Source organism: Carettochelys insculpta, chromosome 21 (genome assembly GCF_033958435.1).
Source record: "Carettochelys insculpta isolate YL-2023 chromosome 21, ASM3395843v1, whole genome shotgun sequence".
Taxonomy (NCBI): domain Eukaryota; kingdom Metazoa; phylum Chordata; order Testudines; family Carettochelyidae; genus Carettochelys; species Carettochelys insculpta.
The window spans coordinates 16,609,227-16,629,651 of NC_134157.1; the positions used below are offsets into that span (position 1 = coordinate 16,609,227).

At 49.6% G+C, this 20,425-nt stretch overlaps 2 protein-coding genes across 3 annotated transcripts in view; both read right to left on the reverse strand.

Annotated features, from left to right (window-relative positions):
- SARDH (sarcosine dehydrogenase) overlaps positions 1-1,217 on the reverse strand; it is a 99,637-nt gene extending 98,420 nt beyond the window's left edge. The window contains exon 1 of the mRNA XM_075015402.1: positions 19-1,217. The gene's annotated coding sequence lies outside the window, so the exon portion shown is untranslated. The remainder of the gene's footprint in view (positions 1-18) is intronic.
- A 1,824-nt stretch (positions 1,218-3,041) lies between these two features.
- VAV2 (vav guanine nucleotide exchange factor 2) overlaps positions 3,042-20,425 on the reverse strand; it is a 382,680-nt gene continuing 365,296 nt past the window's right edge. The window contains exons 22-28 of one of the 2 annotated variants that reach the window (XM_075015084.1): positions 20,283-20,335; positions 19,060-19,176; positions 13,899-13,986; positions 13,679-13,802; positions 11,270-11,356; positions 8,679-8,833; positions 3,042-7,700 (exon numbers count right to left, since the gene is read on the reverse strand). In XM_075015084.1, the coding sequence (XP_074871185.1) occupies positions 7,656-7,700; positions 8,679-8,833; positions 11,270-11,356; positions 13,679-13,802; positions 13,899-13,986; positions 19,060-19,176; positions 20,283-20,335 (669 nt within the window). In that variant the 3' untranslated portion in view covers positions 3,042-7,655. The remainder of the gene's footprint in view (positions 7,701-8,678; positions 8,834-11,269; positions 11,357-13,678; positions 13,803-13,898; positions 13,987-19,059; positions 19,177-20,282; positions 20,336-20,425) is intronic. The other variant, XM_075015085.1, reaches the window with a different exon arrangement.

The following is a 20,425-nucleotide window of genomic DNA, read 5'->3' on the forward strand; positions in this document are numbered from 1 at the left end:
GATTAGCTCAGTACTGACCTCTGGCTCTCTTGTTTGGGGGAAGCCTACAACGCAGTTATGTTGCAAAGACTTCCCGTGTCTCCATGCTGCTGGGCTGTTCAGAGGCAGCGGTGGCTCTGCTGGTGCTTATGGTCGGCCTGCGTCGCTCGCCTGTGCACAGTGTGTATCAGAGACTCGCCTGCCAAGAATATCAAAGGAGAGGGGAGGCGGCTGCACGCAGGCCTCCAACTGGCTCAGCGAGGCAGTGGGGGCGTGTGAGAGGCCAAGCCAGGGAGGCAGGGATCTGCCTAGTCAGCAGTTATAGGGGTGCTGGTGCAGGGGGGGTGGCTGCTGTGACAACTTTGCTGCAGACTCTGGGACTCAGCGTGTGGCACTAGCAGGCTGGTTAAAGGGACAGCAGCCAGCACCAGCCGCATCTGTTTGCTTCTGATAAGAGGCAGCCTTTCCAGCAGCCTGGACTCCTTTTAGCTGGCTTCGTAAATCACAAGTGTCAGCAATTGCCTGTCCTGTGTCCAGGAAAGAGCTTGTGGTGTCTCCTGGTGAATACCCAGGGGGTGCCTGGCCCTCCCTGGTGTCCTGTTCAATGCCTCTGTGCTAATAATGGGATGTGTAAACCTATTGTTTCTCCCCTTGGCTTTAAACTCCCTCCCCTATGCCTGAAACTCCCAGCAGGCCAGATTTCTGCTCCACTCCCCGCTCGAACAGTAATCAGAAACTTACTGTCCTGAGCAGCCTGGTGATGAGGAGCCCTGGCACTAAAAATAAGACCAGTTAGCTCCTTACATCCCACCCCAAACATCCACCGTCACTCAGACAGAGCCATTCCAGGCATCTAGTGACTTACACAGCATCAGCGCAACACTGAATCTCAGAGACCTCCCCGGAGCAGGAGGGTTTGGTCTCTTCCTTCTCTGCCACTGAGCAGCCACCTTGGGGCACAAGGGGATTGGTGCCATTAGTCATAGAACAAGAGTCCTGGGTGGAGAGGGAGGTCATGCATTGACCTGTGCACGCAAGAGCTTAGTAATAACTTCTACTCTTCTGGGCAGCAAGGACCACGGCTGCGATCTGGTGATGGTAGGTGAAGAATCTGCCCCTGGGAAGGTTAATGTCTCTCGGCTCAGAATTCTACTAGTGAATCTGGGGATTTGGCAAAGAGCTGAGTTCTCAGGAGTGAGTCAGGGAGAGCGTCCCCTTGTCGAGTGATGGGGCAGGTGTCAATTCGCCTGTCCCAGGGCGTTACGTGTCTGGCCTTGATTGTTCATCTACAGCACTGGCACTGTTGAGCTACATCCACACAGCAAAGTTATTGTGAAATAAGAGCTGTTATTTGGAAGTAACTTTCCAAGCATCTACACTATGCACACGCTATTTCAAAACACATTCGAAACAGAGACTGAGTTATTTTGAATTTCGTAAACCTCACTGCAGGAGGACTAATGCCTATTTTGCAACACGTGCCGTTAAGACACAGACTAGCGCTATGTCAAAATAAGACAGAATGGTGCCCAATGACAGTATTTCAAAATAGCGCTGTGTATCTGGACATGCTACTTTGAAATAGCTGGGTGCTATTTTGAAACGTGTTCTTGTGCACAGCTGTTATTTCAAAATAAGCTATTTCAGAATAGCCATTCTAGATCATTTTGAAATAACCCTGCTGTGTAGCCATAGCCTCAGAGAACAGAGCCAGCTCAGGGTTATGGCAGATGATAGCAGAATTAAAGGGTCAATGAGACAGAAACTGCAGGAAGGTTCACAGATGGCCTGTCCTGCCCATAAAGATGGAGGTCGGCGGCTGGGGAGGCAGTTTTAGCTCGGGCTGCTGGAATATTCCTCATCGGAGTCACTTTTAAAGCAACTTAGCCGTGGACCAACTTTCTGCACCAGCTCCGAAACTTGGTAGAGAAAGTGAAATGTCACCAGCATAGATTCTGCTGCCCCTAGCAAGTTCTCCCCGTTCATGTCAAAACAGAACAGGGAAAAACTGCAAGGAAACTATGGGGTGGATCCATTTCACAAATATTCTGTTAGTAATTAAACTATATGTCACCTCACAGTGAAATCTTGGGGCCTCCTCTGGTGAAATGGGCTCATCATGTAGAAAAGCCACTAGCATAGTTTTTAAGATGCTTTAAGTTATAGAGAATTCTGCTGGATTCAGTATAGGACTTTCTGCAGTAACTAAAGACCACACAGAGTTATGGTTCATTGCACAGAAACCTGTATCTTAGCTCTGTGCACAAAAGCCCAGCAAGGCCAAAACAAAAAAGCAGCAAAGCACTTGGCCAAATTGACTGACTCTAAACAGAATCTCAACGTTGCACAACTTCTAAGCGACTGTGCTATCAATGCACCTGCATGTTTAATTTTCCCAGAAAATGGAAACAGCTGCTGGGCAGACACAAGACTCCCTGTACCAGAGGTTGAAAAAGTAGCCTAAAAGTAACTTGAGTAAAAGTGCAGCTGCTTTCACTTCTACATATTTGAGTACGATCAAGATCTGACATTGGTGCATGACTGCGTGCTTTTACTAAAGTAGTTTTCCAGAGGGACACTGGTGACTTGTACTTAATTACATTTCCCCCAACGCAGTATTTTTTACTCAAGTGACTTTTTGGGTACTTTTTCCACCTCTACACTGTACAAAGTATAGCAGGCTTTTTTTTTTTTTTTAAAGAAAGGACTGGTTGTTTCATTGGAAAACATAAGTATTCAAATTGTAATAATACATTTTTTTGTTTTTTGTTTTGTTTTGTTTTGTTTTTTAAATTTAGGTTTGGGAAGTCCTATGAGCTCTCACATTCCAGGGTATAAGCAGCCAATCTCTCATTACTTAGTCAGGACCAGACTTCACTGTGGGCAGATTATCTCATAGCTGCCTGGAGCAGGGTTCTTTCATCTTCTGAAGCAGCCTGTTCTGGCCACTGTTGGAGAAAGGAAAATGGGATGAGATGGAGCAGGACTCAGGTCGTCTGGCAATACCTACCTTCCCAAAGCAAACCTTTTGAAACAAGAAGTCCAACATGAAACCAACCCTCTTATGCAGAAAAGAATGTAGGTTTATTTGCAGTAAAAACCACAGTTGGGGAAAAATTCTATCAGCAAAATTACACTTCATTTGTGCTGTGGGATTTCCTTTGATGTACTGTAACTGAAAAAGAGCTGGAAAACCTCATGCAAGAAAGGTTTCTAAGTACCAGCTAAAGTTTCTATTCCAGCATTACAAGCTACTCCAAATGATTTCCAAATCCCAAACTAGAAACTATTCCATAAACAAACTTTGTATCTTACATTCCCTCCCTCTATCTCAATTAGTGCAGTGTGAAGGAAAAATCAAAAACAAAAACAAAAAAACAATGAATTTACATATTATTTTCCAACATATCCCATTACAATTTTGAAGGTTTTGCGATGAACTAAAATATATATACAATTTTCTTGCCATCATAAAAAAAAATTTCCCCTTCTTATTCACAGATATATATCGTGGCAATTGGCTGAACAATTACTTACAAACAAGAAGAATCTTTTTAAAGAAGTTTCTTACAACAATAAGCACGAGAAAGAGAGAGTTTTGTTTTGAGGAATGACTCGTTTTTGCTGAGAGCGAGGAGGGTTACAGGCAGATACTGTATCTGTTACATAGTTTGGTAACTGGCAAAGATACTATACATGCTACATGAGAGAACAAGTAAGGCTCCAGTGAGATGGGACGCATGCTTTTTTTTAATAGGGTTATCCATCCAAAGTCCCTCATAATATAACCATGTTTTGAACAACAGAAATTTTAAACAGGCTCGATGAAGACTTAGGAAATGTCCTGAATTTTCTTTTCTTCGATCTGGACTCAAATCTGCCCTCAGATGGTACCAAAGTTTGAAACAGGCCCTTTGATCTACATTTTCAAAAGTGACTAGTGACTTTTGGATGCCTAACAGGAGACATCTTAAAGACCTTTTCCCCAGAAAGACAGTCCTCAGCCGTTTTTGGAAATCAAGGCCCTTGAGGATATCTCAAAATGGGCACCAAAATCACCAGTCAGCCTTAAGAAGCTTGGCCTGCAGGCTGGGATTCTCAAAGGAGCTTATTGGACGTGGGTACCTGACTCCCAATTCCCTTTCATGGGAGCTAAGCTCACATCTCAGCTGGCTTGTCTAAATGAGGACACTCCAGAAAATTAATCTAAATTAGCTAAGGCCATGAATTTACGTTTGATTAGTTAAACTGCAGTAAGCCACTGTGCGGACACTCATTGGGCATTAAAATGTCCTCAAGTTTGAATTCAAATGTAATTTTCAGGTTTAAAACAAACACCAGGAAGTATTTCTTCATGCAATGCACAGTCAACCCTTGAGCTCCTTGCCAGAGGTTGTTGTAAAGGCCAGGACTTTAACAGGGTTCCAAAAAGCGCTAGATAAATTCAATGGCTATTAGCCAGGATGGGCAGGGATGGTGTCCCTGGCCTCTATTTGTTAGAGGCTGGGAATGGGTAATAGGGGAGGAATCACTTGATGATTACCTGTTCTCTTCACTCCCTCTGGGACACCTGGCACTGGCCCCTGTCAGAAGACAGGATGCTGGGCATAATGGATCCTTGGTCTCACCCAGTGTGGCCGTTCTTGTGTTCTTAATCGAAGTAAACACAACTGAACTAAGGCCACTCTACTTCTGAATAAGAGCATCCACACAAGGATTTACACTATTTATCGAAACCACTTTACACATTATTTTGGATTTATTTTCCTGAGTGTCCCCCTATACACAAATCCTTAGCGCCTCCTTTTCCATCGCTCTTCCTTATTCCCTTTCCATATGGGCAGACTGGGGTGACACAATCCATAGGTAAGGAGCTCATGGACAATGAAGACTGAATTGGAATAGGTTGGCACCAGAGAATAGCCTTTAACAAAACCACAAGCAATATGACTGCTCAGTTCTTTCTATCACTCTGCAAGCAAAATTCAAGAGGAACCACTCCTTGGTTGTATGCAAATTGCAATACCCACCTGACTGCAGGGACATTTAGATGGTGGCATTTGCGCAGCAGGCTTAGACAGTCATTGCGTTCATGGGTACAGTTAAACAAAAACTATTTTCTAATCAATACCGTGCAAATGTAAGCATTTCACTGGCAGCTTTGGCACGAGGAAGACTGCCCAGCTGGGAAGCTTGCACTGATCAAAACAGAACACAGGAAAACATAAAACCCCAATGCCAACATCAAAACAATTAGCAATATTATTCAACTCACGCCTTGTCCCTAAACAGTCATTTACCTTCAAAATTAATTTGTTTTCTTTTTGTTTCAGAGCACAGAATTCTCCTTTTGGCTTTAATATCCCAATCTGGCAGCAGCCAGGCTGCTGCTGTTCCACAGATTACACCTGGAGCTTCTGCGAAATGGCTAGAAACATTTTTTTTTCCATCCACCATAAAACAGGGGGCTGCAGTTCTCCTCTAAATGCGAGTAGCAGCGATCACTTAGGTCGGCACATGCTTGATGTCCATTATGCCAGGGCAAATCTAGAGCTCCTCTGGATTTACATCACTGCGGTGGAAAGTGGAGTCTGGTTCTCAGGACCTCAAAGCCCAGTAGTAAAATTCCAACCAGATGGGCTGCTGAAAAACGCGAAAGATGGGAGGTGGGACTCAAAAGTGCACTGAGAACATGTCGACACTAGACACCTAAGTTGACTTATCTTAGGTCGACTTGCAGCTGCAGTGTATCACGTCCACACTACCTGGCTTCTGTCGGAGGTGTGGGACCTCACCGAGAATGCTTCCACTAACCTAAGAGGAATGGAGAGGCTGGGAGTCCAGGATCTCAGCTCCACAAGCGCCACGCTCTGGGAGGTTAGCTGCTCGGCTGGAGCTGTGAAACTGCCAAGAATGACCACCGCAACCGTGGATGTAAGTAACGCAGCATCAACACAGCCACTGCGCCACGCTAACACCACCAACTAAGTCGTATGCCTCTGGTGGAGGTGGTTATTATGGAGTGCATGGAGTTTCCTGCCACGGACGCGTGCTTGTTTTAAATAGTGCCCATTGGTAGGAAATGCTGGATGGGGAACACTGGGCAGCACCTGGCAGAGGTCACGCAAAACTGAGTCCACTGGATAATTTTGCCTCTCCTATAAAACAGTCACGGTCTGGAAAGCAAGAGGCTCAGGAGCACGTTATTCAGCACAGTGCACTGACGAAAAAGACAAAGCGAGGGGTGACTCAGAGCACTTCCTTAGTAGCTTTGAGGGGTGAGGACAGACCTGGGGCATAACCTAAACGTGCAAGTGGATGCAGGGAAGACAAGACACTTTTCCGCCACATTCTTCAGAGAATGAGCCATCCTGTGGCACTTTAGAGACTAACCAACGTATTAGGTCAGGAGCTTTTGTGGGTAAAACCCACTTCCTCAGGTGGCTTTTACCCACAAAAGCTCCTGACCTAATGGTAGCCTCTAAGGTACCACAGCACAGCTTGTTCTTGAAGCTGCAGACTAACACAGCTGCCCCTTTGAGACTGTCAGGTAGTGCAGGCTGCAGCCTGCAACCCTTACTCAGCTGAGTGAGCCCCGAGATCGATGAGGCAGAGACGTATAATGGCTACACGAACAGGCCATTAGTCCAGCGGGTGCTTCTGCATTCTTGTTTAGCACAGGGACGGGAGATGGCGAACGGCGCACATGCAGGAGCAGATGTTACCCATCTGGAGCTATTTCTGTCTGCACTACCCAGTACGTCAATGGCTTCAAATGCTCTTCTCGGGAAAGGCACTTTCCGCAGCCCCAGAGCCCCATCAGACATCCTGATATGGAGGGGGAGAGGGAAACAGTCCAGGTTAAGGATGGTCCCTTTCACCCTGGGTGAACCAAGAGGGATCAAAGTTAGTCCAAGAGAATGGACCTGTGATGTGAAGCTGGGACTCTCTCACAAAGGCTGAGGGCAGTCGTATTCCCACCCGTCCCCCTCTCTCTTCAGAAACTCATTCCTACTTTAAAACTGGCAACTTACAGAGCTCACAGCGAGAGGCCTCCTCACCTGGCCTCTGCTCCGCTTCCTGAATCACCGCAGCAGGGCCACTGAGTTTGGCTCTGCCGTTGAGCAGGCTGACTTGACAAGGAAAAACATTAGCCAGCTGGGTGCATTCTCCAGCAGCAGGGGAGAGGGCAGGGCAGGTGAGAGAGACTCCTCTGTTACTCTGGGGCTGGCTTGCTCCTTCTGAGTAGAAATCCAAAATGTTCCCTCCATCTTCAGTCCCAGGGTGAGGCGGCTTTTGAAAAGCCGTCCATGAGCTGGGTTTGGATGAAGTGTCTGAGCCTAGCTGCGCTGAGTCCTTCTGCTCAGGCAAACTCATTGAGCATGACGTTCCCAGGACACTCCTGCTGCTGTTACGGACAAACGTTATCGGACAGACACTCTCTCTCTTACACACAAGGAACACAACCCAGGACTGACAGCCAGCGACACCCCTGACACGCAGACACACACTTGACAGAGGACTGATTTTAAAACCAGTCGCAAGAGATTGGTTGTTAAGATTGGATGATTTTTTATGGTGTTTCATTCAGAGCCCTGGGCATCGGGACAACCGTGTACAGTCTGCAGCAGCTTTTCCGGGGTGCTCGATGATTTCTGCCAAAGATCCAGTTTTCATTACACTCCCTCCTCCTCCACGTAGGTCGAAGGAAACCAACCAATCTGCCGCAGAAATGGAAAGGTGAGCAGAACCTTGGGCATGGCTATGCAAAGGGATCCTACCAAAGTGAGTAGAGACAAACTTCCCTCACTGCACAGACTTACTTGCCCAACCATTTAGGTTGCCCCAGAAGTCTGGTACTGCATTCATAGCGCTGAAGCATGCCTAGTATCTTTCACCCAGCTAACAAGAATTAGGCAGCGGTGAAAGGCTCTGGTAGGTCTCCCTACCATGTAGCTACAGCTGCAGTGTGTAGTTATATAGGGTGAACCTCTCTAATCCAGCACCATCAAGACAGGTCAAGAGAATTTGGCGGATCATGGGAGGTCAATATTGCCTAGCAGCATTACCAACATGTCCACTGCTTACTGGGGTCGTAGAAGATATTTAGGGGTAAATTACAGCTAAATAACAGCACAGGACACTGAGAGCCAGGACTGGTGGCTGGAAACAAACTTTATGGAACTACAAGAAACTTGGCCACACCCATGATAAGTGGTCATCTGGCTAACTAAAATCATGCCAGATTGCGGATGATGCCAGACGAGAATGTGCTGGTTTAGAGAGGTTCAGCCTGAATGCACCAAGAGATGCTGCTGACAGATTCAACAACGCCTAAATTTAAACTGGGTTTCACATAAGGCAGTGTGTTCTGGCAGAGCAAGCACAAAGTTGAGAGCACAGAAATCCTGAGTTCTAATCACCTTCATCAAGTCACTTTCCCCATCTGCCTTGGTTTTCTCCATCAGTAAAATGGGGCTGATACTTACTGTTCCTCTTCATGAGCATTAATTAGTAGGCCTGGCTGACAAACTGGGGAAAGGCAATGCTTCCCTCACCCTCCTCCCTTTTGTTTTCTTAAATAAAATTCTCTTTAAAGATTAAAATTTGGACTATTCTGACCTGCTGTACCAGTAAGTTAACATCCCAACTCACCAACTCTATAAAGGCAAAGAAGTGTTACTTAAATAGATACTTACTCTTCCATTTGTTTCTCCCTTCCACCATCCTTGGTCTCCGCCTATCCTGCTGTAGATTTTCACCACATCGCCTTCCCGCAAAGAGAGCTCTCGCATGTCGCGTGCCGCGAAGTTGTACCGTGCCACTGCCGTCCCTATGACGGGTGGTGTGACCACTGGGGGTGTACAAGGAAAGCGAATTAGAAGCTTGAACTTTAGCTCAAGATCAGCTGAAGCCTGGGAAAAGTAAGACTGGATTCAACCTGGGTTTTTAATCAGGAGTCCTCATATTTATTGCAAGATCAGGGCAGAAAACACCTCTGTGGACAAAAAGTCCATTAGGTACTGAGGTGACTTTATTTTAATCCTTCAGCCATGTGTGAAGAGGGTTATATCCCATTTCCAAGGCTGGGTTTTCCATTATCAACACCTCATTGGTCTCAGAATGGGTCTCAGTCAATTGCAACACCACGCTGGTCCCTGGATATAAAACCTTGAAGGATGCTCAGGAAAGGTGTGTATATATATTTCATTGTTAGGTGTTGCTAGAGGCGCTTGATGAAGGGCCATCTCTATGGAAGAGGGAAAGTGGGATAAAAGCAAAGGGTGTACAGGACCAAATTAAAATAAAGGGAAAAAGAAAAATCTGTTCCGCAATTACTCCCATAATTTCCACTTCTGGTGTTACTGCTCTGACAGCCAATGGGCTGCCTCATCTAAGGGAGATTCCACAAAGCGATTCATGTTTAAACTATCACTTTATTAGCCTTTGGGCATAGCCACCATAGCAGATTCTTTCTATGGCATAGAGGTGAGGAAGCTGTAAATTGTACCTCAGGAACTGATCACCTAGGAAGGGGTCCTCTTGAGGACAGTAGGTGCTTTGGTGAAAAGGCCCCCATACAGGACACCATTTTTTAACAATGTCCTAGCAATGGGAAATTTCTTCTTCACCTTAGCTGGTAATCAGTTTCTGTTCTGAAGTGTGAGACCTAAAACGTCAGCAGAACTGCAGATATTCCTAACGGCCATCTCTAAGGAACTGCACTAATTTAGTTATTACAGGATGACCCAAAACTGGTTAATGACATGCAAGAGGCCATCCATTGCTACCGTCTCCCCCAGGATCATGAACTGAACAAGACTGGGATGTGGCGACTGGTGCAGATCTCATTTGCTTCAGGCCAGGAGAGAAGGGCGTGGTCTCCTTTGGCACACAGATTGGAAAGATGATACGGGAAATGGACCACCTGCATTCTCTGCAGTGTAGTCCTGCAAGTTATACAGCCAGAGGGAGTTTGGGGGTTTAATGGTGGCAAGGGCATGATTATAGCAGAGATCATGTGCTCAGAGTCACAGACAAGTTTTTGTAAGCTTGCTTTTTTAGGGCGGTTTGTTTCTTTTCCATGAAAAACATGTTTGCAATTTTAAATTTTTTGCCAACCGAGGTTGAACTGGGTTTGGAGGAAGAAGCTTTGCCCAGGCTTTCAGCTCGCAGGAGGTGAGATGCAGAAGGGAACAACCACACACAGCAAATACATTTACTGTAGGGCTCACTCAGCCTAGTTAGGGGCCCAGGCTGGAGAGCAGAGTGTGAATCATGAAAGCTTTGAACTCTCACCAGAAGCATGCTCAGAGCTGATTTTTTTTTTTTTGTATCAATCTAATTCACTTGCAGGATTCCAATTTCAGAGAAAAGCTCATTGGAGAAGGAATGTTTCTTTTAAACTTACATAGTGTCTAGGACAAAGGAGCCCAGGATCATGGTCTGAAAGAAATCCCTAGACCAACAACATCTTTTAACTCAATCAGCCTTCTCCCTGGGGTGGGGGTGAGGTGGAAGGTTGTAACCAAGCACAGCAGGAACAAGACTCTATTTTCACTCTTCACGCTGCTGATAATTCTAAGTGTTAACAGGCATATGCAGAAAGAAATGACTTTAAACAGCTTTTTTTCACTTCTGATCCTTTAAGGTGCTGCTAGAACCAGAAAAGAAGGAAGAGGCTTGTTCGATGCACCTTGGTGTTGGTGGGTTTCAAAGATCAGAATATTGCTCTAACATTTGGTAGGGAATTCCAGTGCTATCTGGCATGGTGGGTTTCTCCCAGCTGCCCTCATCGTGACGCTACTGAGCATGCTTGGCCAGCAGAGCTCAAAGACAATTGGAAATGAAAATTCTAGTATTATGGTAAGGGAAAAAACAGGCTTTGAAATGGTGTGAGTCTGATGTTCTGTTTCTATGAGAAACACGGGAAAAACGGGTCAAGCTTGAAGCACAGCGTGAGATCCCAATTCACTAGATTTAGACTTCTATCCCTACCCCACCACCCCTTTTCTCAATATTTAGTTCACCAGGGTTTCTTATTTAGTTTCTCACATTTTGTGGGTTACCAGATTCTGCCCCTGGCTGACATAAGGAGGGTCAATACTTTAGCAGAACTTCATATACCGATAGGGAGGGACGGCAGGGGATAGGTGCGGAGGGAGGTCCCACTGCGGATGGCTTTCAAGCTGATGCCGTTTGCATCATGCCAGAGTAGGTACAGGCCCTGCTGCTCTAGGGATGGCCAGTAGATGGTGCTTTCCTCTCAAGAACAGAAGGAGCTATGTACCTGACCAGAAAGGAGTGGAAGGATTCTGAGAAGAAAAGTTGAGGCCCTGAGGACTGAGAAAAGAAAAGTTGTAGGAAGCACAGGAAGCTGCAAAGAGGTTAGAAACAGAGGCAGAAGAAAAAGAATTAAAAAGGAAATTAAAAAACCACAATGCAAGAAAGAGAAAACTATGCGTGCAGCAGTTCTTTGTTCTGGAGCTGCAGCCGTGGCTACATTAAGGCAGGAAAAGTTCTGGGAGGACTTTGGATACCTCTGTACAATCAAAACATAATGGACCAAATTCTCTTCCTGCTTACACTGGTGTCAATCAGGAGCGAGTCCACTGAAGTCAATGGGCTGAATTCTCCTCTTGCATTTACCAGTGTAAATTGGGAGCAACTTGCCACTGAAGAAAATAGATGGAGCCAGTTGAATGTTTTCAACTGAGACTTTATTTTTGGAAGGAAAATGCCTTTTTAACCAAAATGAAAATGTTCACCATAAAAAAATCATTTTTCATAGGTTTTTGTTTTCAAAGGAAAGAAATGTTCAACAAAAATGTTAGTTTTTATGGGCAAAAATATCCACTCTCACTTTTTTTACTCCTTCCCTCTTTTTTGCAGCAGCAGAGGAAGGATGGGAGGCGGGAGCAGGGAGAAGGTTGCAAAAAAGTAGAAGAAAAAGATTTTTTTTTAAAAAATCACCAAAATTAAACTTTCCTAAAAATCATCTTTGAAAAAAAAATCTCATTTTCCCAAATTTTAATCAAAAATGAAATAATTCCTAGGATTTATCTATCATAATTTAAAGGTTCATTTGTTTCAGCACTTTCCACACAATATGCTCGCTGTGGTTTTGACTAGGACTAACAAATCATAGGGGTACAACCGGCATGAGTGACATCAGAATCAGGCCCAGTAAAACTCACATGTGCAGCGGGACCGACAGCCGCCGTGGGTCCCCGGGCAAAGAAGAAAGGACGGGCCTGACTCTGCACCCCCACAAGGGGCGGGACCAAGGGAGGAAGGGGTGGGGCCAAGAGCAGTCAGCCCTTAGTGCTGCCACGACTGAGGCTCTGAGCCCCCAACAGTGGCAGAGCAGACCTAGGGCAGAACTTTAAAGGGACCTTGAGATTCAACTGATGGTGCTGCCAAAGACGCAGTCGCAGTGGCTGGAGCTCCATGCCCTTTGGAAGGCCAGGCCCCCGAGGAACTGCCCCCATTGGTGGGCCTGGACATGTGGAGGCTTGTATGCACTGACAAGCGAAAACCCTGCGTCTCAGAGGTGAAAGCAGTTCCTCTCTTCACACCAGCTGGCTTTGGTCCTTTTATATTTATTTATTGCAAAGGACTTGAAATTTCTCACACTGAAGATACTGACCTTGAATTTTTTTGACACTTGATAATTACGTTCATTGTAGCAATACAGGCCTGTTCCTGCCACATGCGTAGCACCTTCCATCCCTCCCTTCAGCTTAAGCGTGCTTTGTGTCTTGCAAAACTGCGGTCTGATTATTACCCTAAAGGGTTTGGAGCACTGCGAGAGGGATGACTCGCTGCAAGCCCTCTCCCGACAAAGCGAGTTACAGCCGGGTGGGAAAGGATGTTTGGAACAAGACATCAGCTACGTCTACACGAGAGGGTTTTGCTGACAAAACTCGCAGAGCATCCTCACTGAAAATGCATTCTGTTGACAGACCTCAGGACTTTTGACAACAGCCTTCTGCCTCCCCCGCATCTGCCCCAAGGTAGAACATCTTTCTTGACAGCATCTGTCAATAAAAAAGCCATGTGGATGCACCGGGGGGGCCTCTGTTGACAGACAAGGCTTCAGGCTCATCGGGCAGCCCTGTCCGCTGTGCTTCTGGTTGGCTGTTGTGTGGAGAGAGCCGCCGGGCAGCCTGGCTGCTCTCTGTCAACAGAGCAGATCAACAGAACGATCCGCCTTGCTGTGTGGACGCACTCTGTTGACAGAGATTTGTTGGAAGATATCTTCCGACAGTAATCTCTGTTGACAGACCTCTGTAGTGTAGATGTAGCCATCATGAATAGTTACTAAAGAGAAACCTCCCAGCTGGGCCTTCTTCGGAACATGGCCTTCCATGCAACCAGCCCAAGACCCCCTCCTCTCAGCATCTGCACAGGGGGGCACTGAACTTGGACTCAGCTGCTTGACAAAGGGCCCGACTAGTTCAAACTACCCTCCAGGGTCCTAGGTTCAAGTCCCATATTGGGCACACTCCTTTCCACAGGTCAGGCTCAATGATCTGACAGTCCCCTCTGGGCCCTCAAGCTTGTTAACTCCCATTGTGGAAACCAGAGAATGCTCCTGCCTCTATCATGTAGGCCTTTCTCTAAAGGGGAACCAGAGGAGTAGGTATACATGAAATATCTGTGCTGGTGTAGATGTTCTATGCACAGTGGTTTTTACCTGGGGAGCGAGTGAAGGTTCTGGAGGTAGAACGTTCCCGGGATTTGTATGGGTATTTTAATGTTGTATCCAGCTGTTTAAAGCTCTCTTTTAGCGAGTGGCTCTGGTAGTATTCGACCAATTCCTAGAGAAAACACATCAGGTGCACAAGATCACTGCTGGGGCTCAATGCAGCTGAGGAAAAGCAATTTAAATGAGAAAAGCCGATTCAAAAACATACCAAAAGGCTTTCAAATTTTTTGGCTTCTGTGATGTGAATCCAGTTATCCTTCTCCACCACCTTAATGTGCTTCACTTCCTCGTTAAACCTGTGAAAACAATCGCAGCAGGCACTTGAGAAACACCCTGACCCTTGCACTTCTCTCCTGCTGTGTAGTAGCCCTTTGAATGCTTTGTGACCATCACCTCACTTGTCTCAACCTCCTGGCAGAAGCAGCAGCCTCATCCACTTCCCAGAAGGGGAGTCGAAAGCACAAAGGTTAAGCATCTGAAAGAGTCGGTGTCACAGCTGGCAGGGGACTAGAGCTGGGTGCAGTGCCTAGGACAAAGTTTACGTGCCAAGAAGCACAGTGCCGTGTGACCCAAAACTATTCACGAGTTTGCCAAAGAGCTTCAGTCCCAATAAAATTCTCCAGCATTGTTCACGGAACAGCCAGAGGAGGTGGATGTTGCATGAACTCTGCCTCCCTTGTAACTGTTAGCACAGCACTTAGAGCACTAGTTCAGCTCTCCCCTCTGTCGGATGCGGAGCGGGGTTTGGAATCGGGAGGGTGTTCCTCACCATGGGAGGTGCTCCAGCCTACGGGTGGGGAACCGACGGCTCGCAGGCTGAATCCAGCCCGTGACATGCCTTGATCTGGACTACGAGGCTCAGGACTGCTCCCTCCGCACAGTAGGACAAGCTGGTGCTGGTGCTCCTGTCACAAGGGGGGTCATGCGGGGGACACAGCATGGCTGGAGTGCATTAGGCCCCTGGGCTCTGCCAGGCAAGGAGTGAGGAAGTGGCTCTGTGTGCTGCAGGGAGGGTGTTCATGTAACGTGTGGAGCACCTGTGCCCCTGCCCTGGGAGCTGCGCCAGGTGGGCACCCCAACCCACTGCCCCTCCCCCACCCAGACCCTAAACTCCTGCACCCCCTTCTGCCCAGTCCCTGCTCCACACCTACCCACTGCTGCAGCCCATCTCCTGCCCAACCCCCACATCCTACCCTGCACCTGCGCCTCCTCTCTTCCAGAACCTGCACCCTCACCCCCCCATTCCTGCACCCCATCTCCTGCCCAAATCCCCCATCCTACCCTGCACCCGAGCCTGCACCTCCTCTCTTCCAGAACCTGCGCCCTCACCCCCTGTTCCTCCACCCCATCTCCTGCCCAAACCCCCCATCCTACCCTGCTCCTGCGCCTGCACCTCCTCTCTTCCAGAACCTGCGCCCTCACCCCCTGTTCCTCCACCCCATCTCCTGCCCAAACCCCCCATCCTACCCTGCTCCTGCGCCTGCACCTCCTCTCTTCCAGAACCTGCACCCTCACCCCGTTCCTCCACCCCATCTCCTGCCCAACCCCCCCATCCTACCCTGCTCCCACGCCTGCACCTCCTCTCTTTCAGAACCTGCACCCTCACCCCGTTCCTCCACCCCATCTCCTGCCCAAACCCCCCATCCTACCCTGCTCCTGCGCCTGCACCTCCTCTATTCCAGAACCTGCGCCCTCACCCCCCGTTCCTCCACCCCATCTCCTGCCCAAATCCTCCATCCTACCCTGCTCCTGCGCCTGCACCTCCTCTCTTCCAGAACCTGCGCCCTCACCCCGTTCCTCCACCCCATCTCCTGCCCAAATCCCCCATCCTACCCTGCACCCGAGCCTGCACCTCCTCTCTTCCAGAACCTGCGCCCTCACCCCGTTCCTCCACCCCATCTCCTGCCCAAATCCTCCATCCTACCCTGCTCCTGCGCCTGCACCTCCTCTCTTCCAGAACCTGCGCCCTCACCCCGTTCCTCCACCCCATCTCCTGCCCAAATCCCCCATCCTACCCTGCACCCGAGCCTGCACCTCCTCTCTTCCAGAACCTGCGCCCTCACCCCGTTCCTCCACCCCATCTCCTGCCCAAATCCTCCATCCTACCCTGCTCCTGCGCCTGCACCTCCTCTCTTCCAGAACCTGCGTCCTCACCCCCTGTTCCTCCACCCCATCTCCTGCCCAAACCTCATATCCCTACCCTGCTCCTGCGCCTGCACCTCCTCTCTTCCAGAACCTGCACCCTCACCCCCCCATTCCTGCACCCCATCTCCTGCCCAAATCCCCCATCCTACCCTGCTCCTGCGCCTGCACCTCCTCTCTTCCAGAACCTGCACCCTCACCCCCCCATTCCTGCACCCCATCTCCTGCCCAAATCCCCCATCCTACCCTGCACCCGAGCCTGCACCTCCTCTCTTCCAGAACCTGCGCCCTCACCTCCTGTTCCTCCACCCCATCTCCTGCCCAAACCCCCCATCCTACCCTGCTCCTGCGCCTGCACCTCCTCTATTCCAGAACCTGCGCCCTCACCCCGTTCCTCCACCCCATCTCCTGCCCAAACCCCACATCCTACCCTGCTCCTGCGCCTGCACCTCCTCTCTTCCAGAACCTGCGCCCTCACCCCGTTCCTCCACCCCATCTCCTGCCCAAACCCCCCATCCTACCCTGCTCCTGCGCCTGCACCTCCTCTCTTCCAGAACCTGCGCCCTCACCCCGTTCCTCCACCCCATCTCCTGCCCAAACCCCCCATCCTACCCTGCTCCTGCGCCTGCACCTCCTCTCTTCCAGAACCTGCGTCCTCACCCCGTTCCTCCACCCCATCTCCTGCCCAAACCCCCCATCCTACCCTGCTCCTGCGCCTGCACCTCCTCTCTTCCAGAACCTGCGCCCTCACCCCCTGTTCCTCCACCCCATCTCCTGCCCAAACCCCCATCCTACCCTGCTCCTGCGCCTGCACCTCCTCTCTTCCAGAACCTGCGCCCTCACCCCGTTCCTCCACCCCATCTCCTGCCCAAACCCCACATCCTACCCTGCTCCCAAGCCTGCACCTCCTCTCTTCCAGAACCTGCGCCCTCACCTCCTGTTCCTCCACCCCATCTCCTGCCCAAATCCCCCATCCTACCCTGCACCCGAGCCTGCACCTCCTCTCTTCCAGAACCTGCGTCCTCACCCCCTGTTCCTCCACCCCATCTCCTGCCCAAACCCCCCATCCCACCCTGCTCCTGCGCCTGCACCTCCTCTATTCCAGAACCTGCGCCCTCACCCCGTTCCTCCACCCCATCTCCTGCCCAAACCCCACATCCTACCCTGCTCCTGCGCCTGCACCTCCTCTCTTCCAGAACCTGCGCCCTCACCCCCTGTTCCTCCACCCCATCTCCTGCCCAAACCCCCCATCCTACCCTGCTCCTGCGCCTGCACCTCCTCTCTTCCAGAACCTGCGCCCTCACCCCCTGTTCCTCCACCCCATCTCCTGCCCAAACCCCCCATCCTACCCTGCTCCTGCGCCTGCACCTCCTCTCTTCCAGAACCTGCGCCCTCACCCCGTTCCTCCACCCCATCTCCTGCCCAAACCTCATATCCCTACCCTGCTCCTGCGCCTGCACCTCCTCTCTTCCAGAGCCTGCGCCCTCACCCCCTGTTCCTCCACCCCATCTCCTGCCCAAACCCCCATCCTACCCTGCTCCTGCGCCTGCACCTCCTCTATTCCAGAACCTGCGCCCTCACCCCCTGTTCCTCCACCCCATCTCCTGCCCAAACCCCCATCCTACCCTGCTCCTGCGCCTGCACCTCCTCTATTCCAGAACCTGCGCCCTCACCTCCTGTTCCTCCACCCCATCTCCTGCCCAAACCCCCCATCCTACCCTGCTCCCACGCCTGCACCTCCTCTCTTCCAGAACCTGCACCCTCACCCTGTTCCTCCACCCCATCTCCTGCCCAAACCCCCCATCCTACCCTGCTCCCGCACCTGCACCTCCTCTATTCCAGAACCCGCGCCCTCACCTCCTGTTCCTCCACCCCATCTCCTGCCCAAACCCCCCATCCTACCCTGCTCCCGCACCTGCACCTCCTCTATTCCAGAACCTGCGCCCTCACCCCCTGTTCCTCCACCCCATCTCCTGCCCAAACCTCACATCCCTACCCTGCTCCTGCGCCTCCTCTCTTCCAGACCCTGTGCCCTACCTCCTGCCCAGATTGGAAAGAGCCGATGCCATTCTGCCTTGATTTGCCTGACTTGGAGTCACATGTGAGTACTGGTGCTTGTTTGCTGGGCTGGATAATATCGTTCTTGCTGATTATTTAATATTCTGCCCAGACCTCCCCCCACCCTTCTCCTGCACCCTACCGCTCCCCCAGACCCTGCAGCCCTACACATAGCTGATTCCCCTACAGCTCTCTCCTGCACACTGAACCCCTCATTTTGTTCCCTAAGCTACTAGCCCTGAGCCCCCAAAAGAATTAGTCTGGTCCTGGGGGTAAGCCCTAAGCCTCAGCACCTGAGCCTCCAACTCCTACCCTCCATTGGGCTGCAGCTCAAGGGGAGGGAGGTGAGCCTTTTCTCCTGCTTCTCAGCTGTGGGGGGGCCCTCATCACTGAAAGGTTTTTTTAATCTCTGTTTCACTTGGGGGTCAGGTCAGCCAGGATTTGCTCTTTTCTTTTTTGCTTCTCACTAGTGTATGGCCACCGACTGATTTTTCTGTGGGTCTGTGGCCCCACCCTGCTCCTACAAATGGGCTATGGGATATTCTAGTGCAAGTCTCTCTCCTGTTGAAGCTGTTCTATTACGTATAAATAATCAAATTAACTATTGCATGTAGTGCCCAGGTGCTTTACCAACCAATTCATGATATGCTAGATTAACCAGATGGCTCCATAGTGGTGTGCTAAATTTATCAGTGGGGCCTTTACTTTTATAACCCAGCAATCCCCATGTTTAAACTGTCCAGAGTCAATTGCTAAGCAGCACTTCATCTGTGTGCGTTCTTTTACTCTGCAGGAGACGCTTATGTGGATCCTCTGCAAAGCCAAACCCAGCAAGAACTAGATAATCTGCCCTAGCAAATGGGCACCAGTATTAATGAGTCTTACAAAATCTCACTCCAAGTCAGGTAATTAACGAGGCTAACTTGCCCTTTCAAATCTGAAAGGGAAAAGGAAGCATCTTCTGTAGACTGCTTACCTGATATCTAAAGTGATCAGGCCGCCGTTAAAATCACAAGCTTCTCTTGGGGCAGAACCAGAGGACAGTAAAGTTTATCGGTCTAACATGGTCAATTTCACACCCACATCTCACTGCCTAGTGCGGTTATCCAGCAGTCACTTTACCACCTTGTCTAGGCTCTGTTAACATGAGCACACCTGGCTACACTCACTTAATACTGATGGCGAAGCGCTCTGCTTCCGCTGGTCTCTCTCGAATCAGGTACGTCCCGCTGACGTGCGACTTCAGCAGGTTGTCTGTCTGTTGCCTCTCCATGTTTCCTGCAAACCTAAAGGAACACTCGCTGTTAGGGGCCGAGATCACAGAGCAGCCAGGCACTGGCTGTAGGTCTGCTGGATGAAGCTCTGGCTGGTAATACAAGATCTCCACTATGTTTTGAATTGGGTTAGGGTCAGAAAGTCTGCAGCCATCCCCCCTAAATGTCAATCAGCAAAGACCAATCACAGTCACCTTTCCTGGTTTCTGCATGAGCCCACAAGACACTCATCATACCAACAGCTTTTTTTTAAATTTAAATAAGCTTATGTGGCCTTCGCTGTCACTGGTCATCTCCTGGTCCTCCCCAAAGAACATCCTGCATGGTAACATGCTTCGAAGAGAGTGAGCTGCTTGCTGAGACCCAGGACAGAAATACTTTGGGTCACCCCACTTGCAACAGAACTGGAAGTCCTGGCAACAAGTCTGCAAGACAACAACAAATAACCGGTCCAGGCATGTGGGGAGGGGCGGGAGCTTGCGGCAAAATGTCAAGTGAACTGAATGTTAGTAATACCAGTAGGAAAAAAATCGACACGGCTAGACACCAATGGACTCTGGCAACCCTCTGCATGGGCAACAGGAACAAAATGTCTTGCAGACCACTCATAGAGCCCTGGGGGGTACATGTGGCTCTCAGGCCACAGATTACCCACTGCTAACATTCTAGTCTAACATCCAATACCCATCTCCTGAGCAGGGACTGCCAACCAGGCCAAAACCTCAGCAGGCAAAGTGGCATGAGATCCCCCAATGCATTCCCAGCTGTGCTCTGATCCAAAACTCACTGCAGTCAATGCAAAAGGTCCCTTGGATTTCAGTTGGCGTTGGCTCAGGCTGAAGCCAGGATTCGAGCTCGGGTCTTCAGAAGTGAAACGTTAATGTACCAACTGACTATGCCCTCTTAGCCCCGTTTGCCTGAAAATCTGACAGTTCCTGCACGTCAGCCGCAGATTGTGGGAAGGAAGGGGAGGCAGAAAGGAGCTTGCAAAGTGCATTCATAATTTGTCCCATAGCAGCTTCGTGACAATGTAATGAAATTAAAAGGTAAACCCAATACGTCTTTATGCCTGTAGTAAAGCATTTCCATCGGAACGTCTGACATAATGACCAACTCACCAAGGGTACGCCGTGTAGTCTATTTCTCTCGACGGAGGACGGCTGTTGGGAGGCTAGAGCAAAGAGAATACCGCTTATTACGAGGGTGCACAGCTTCTAATTAGATTATAGATCATCCCTGATACACTCCTCCATATGGGAGC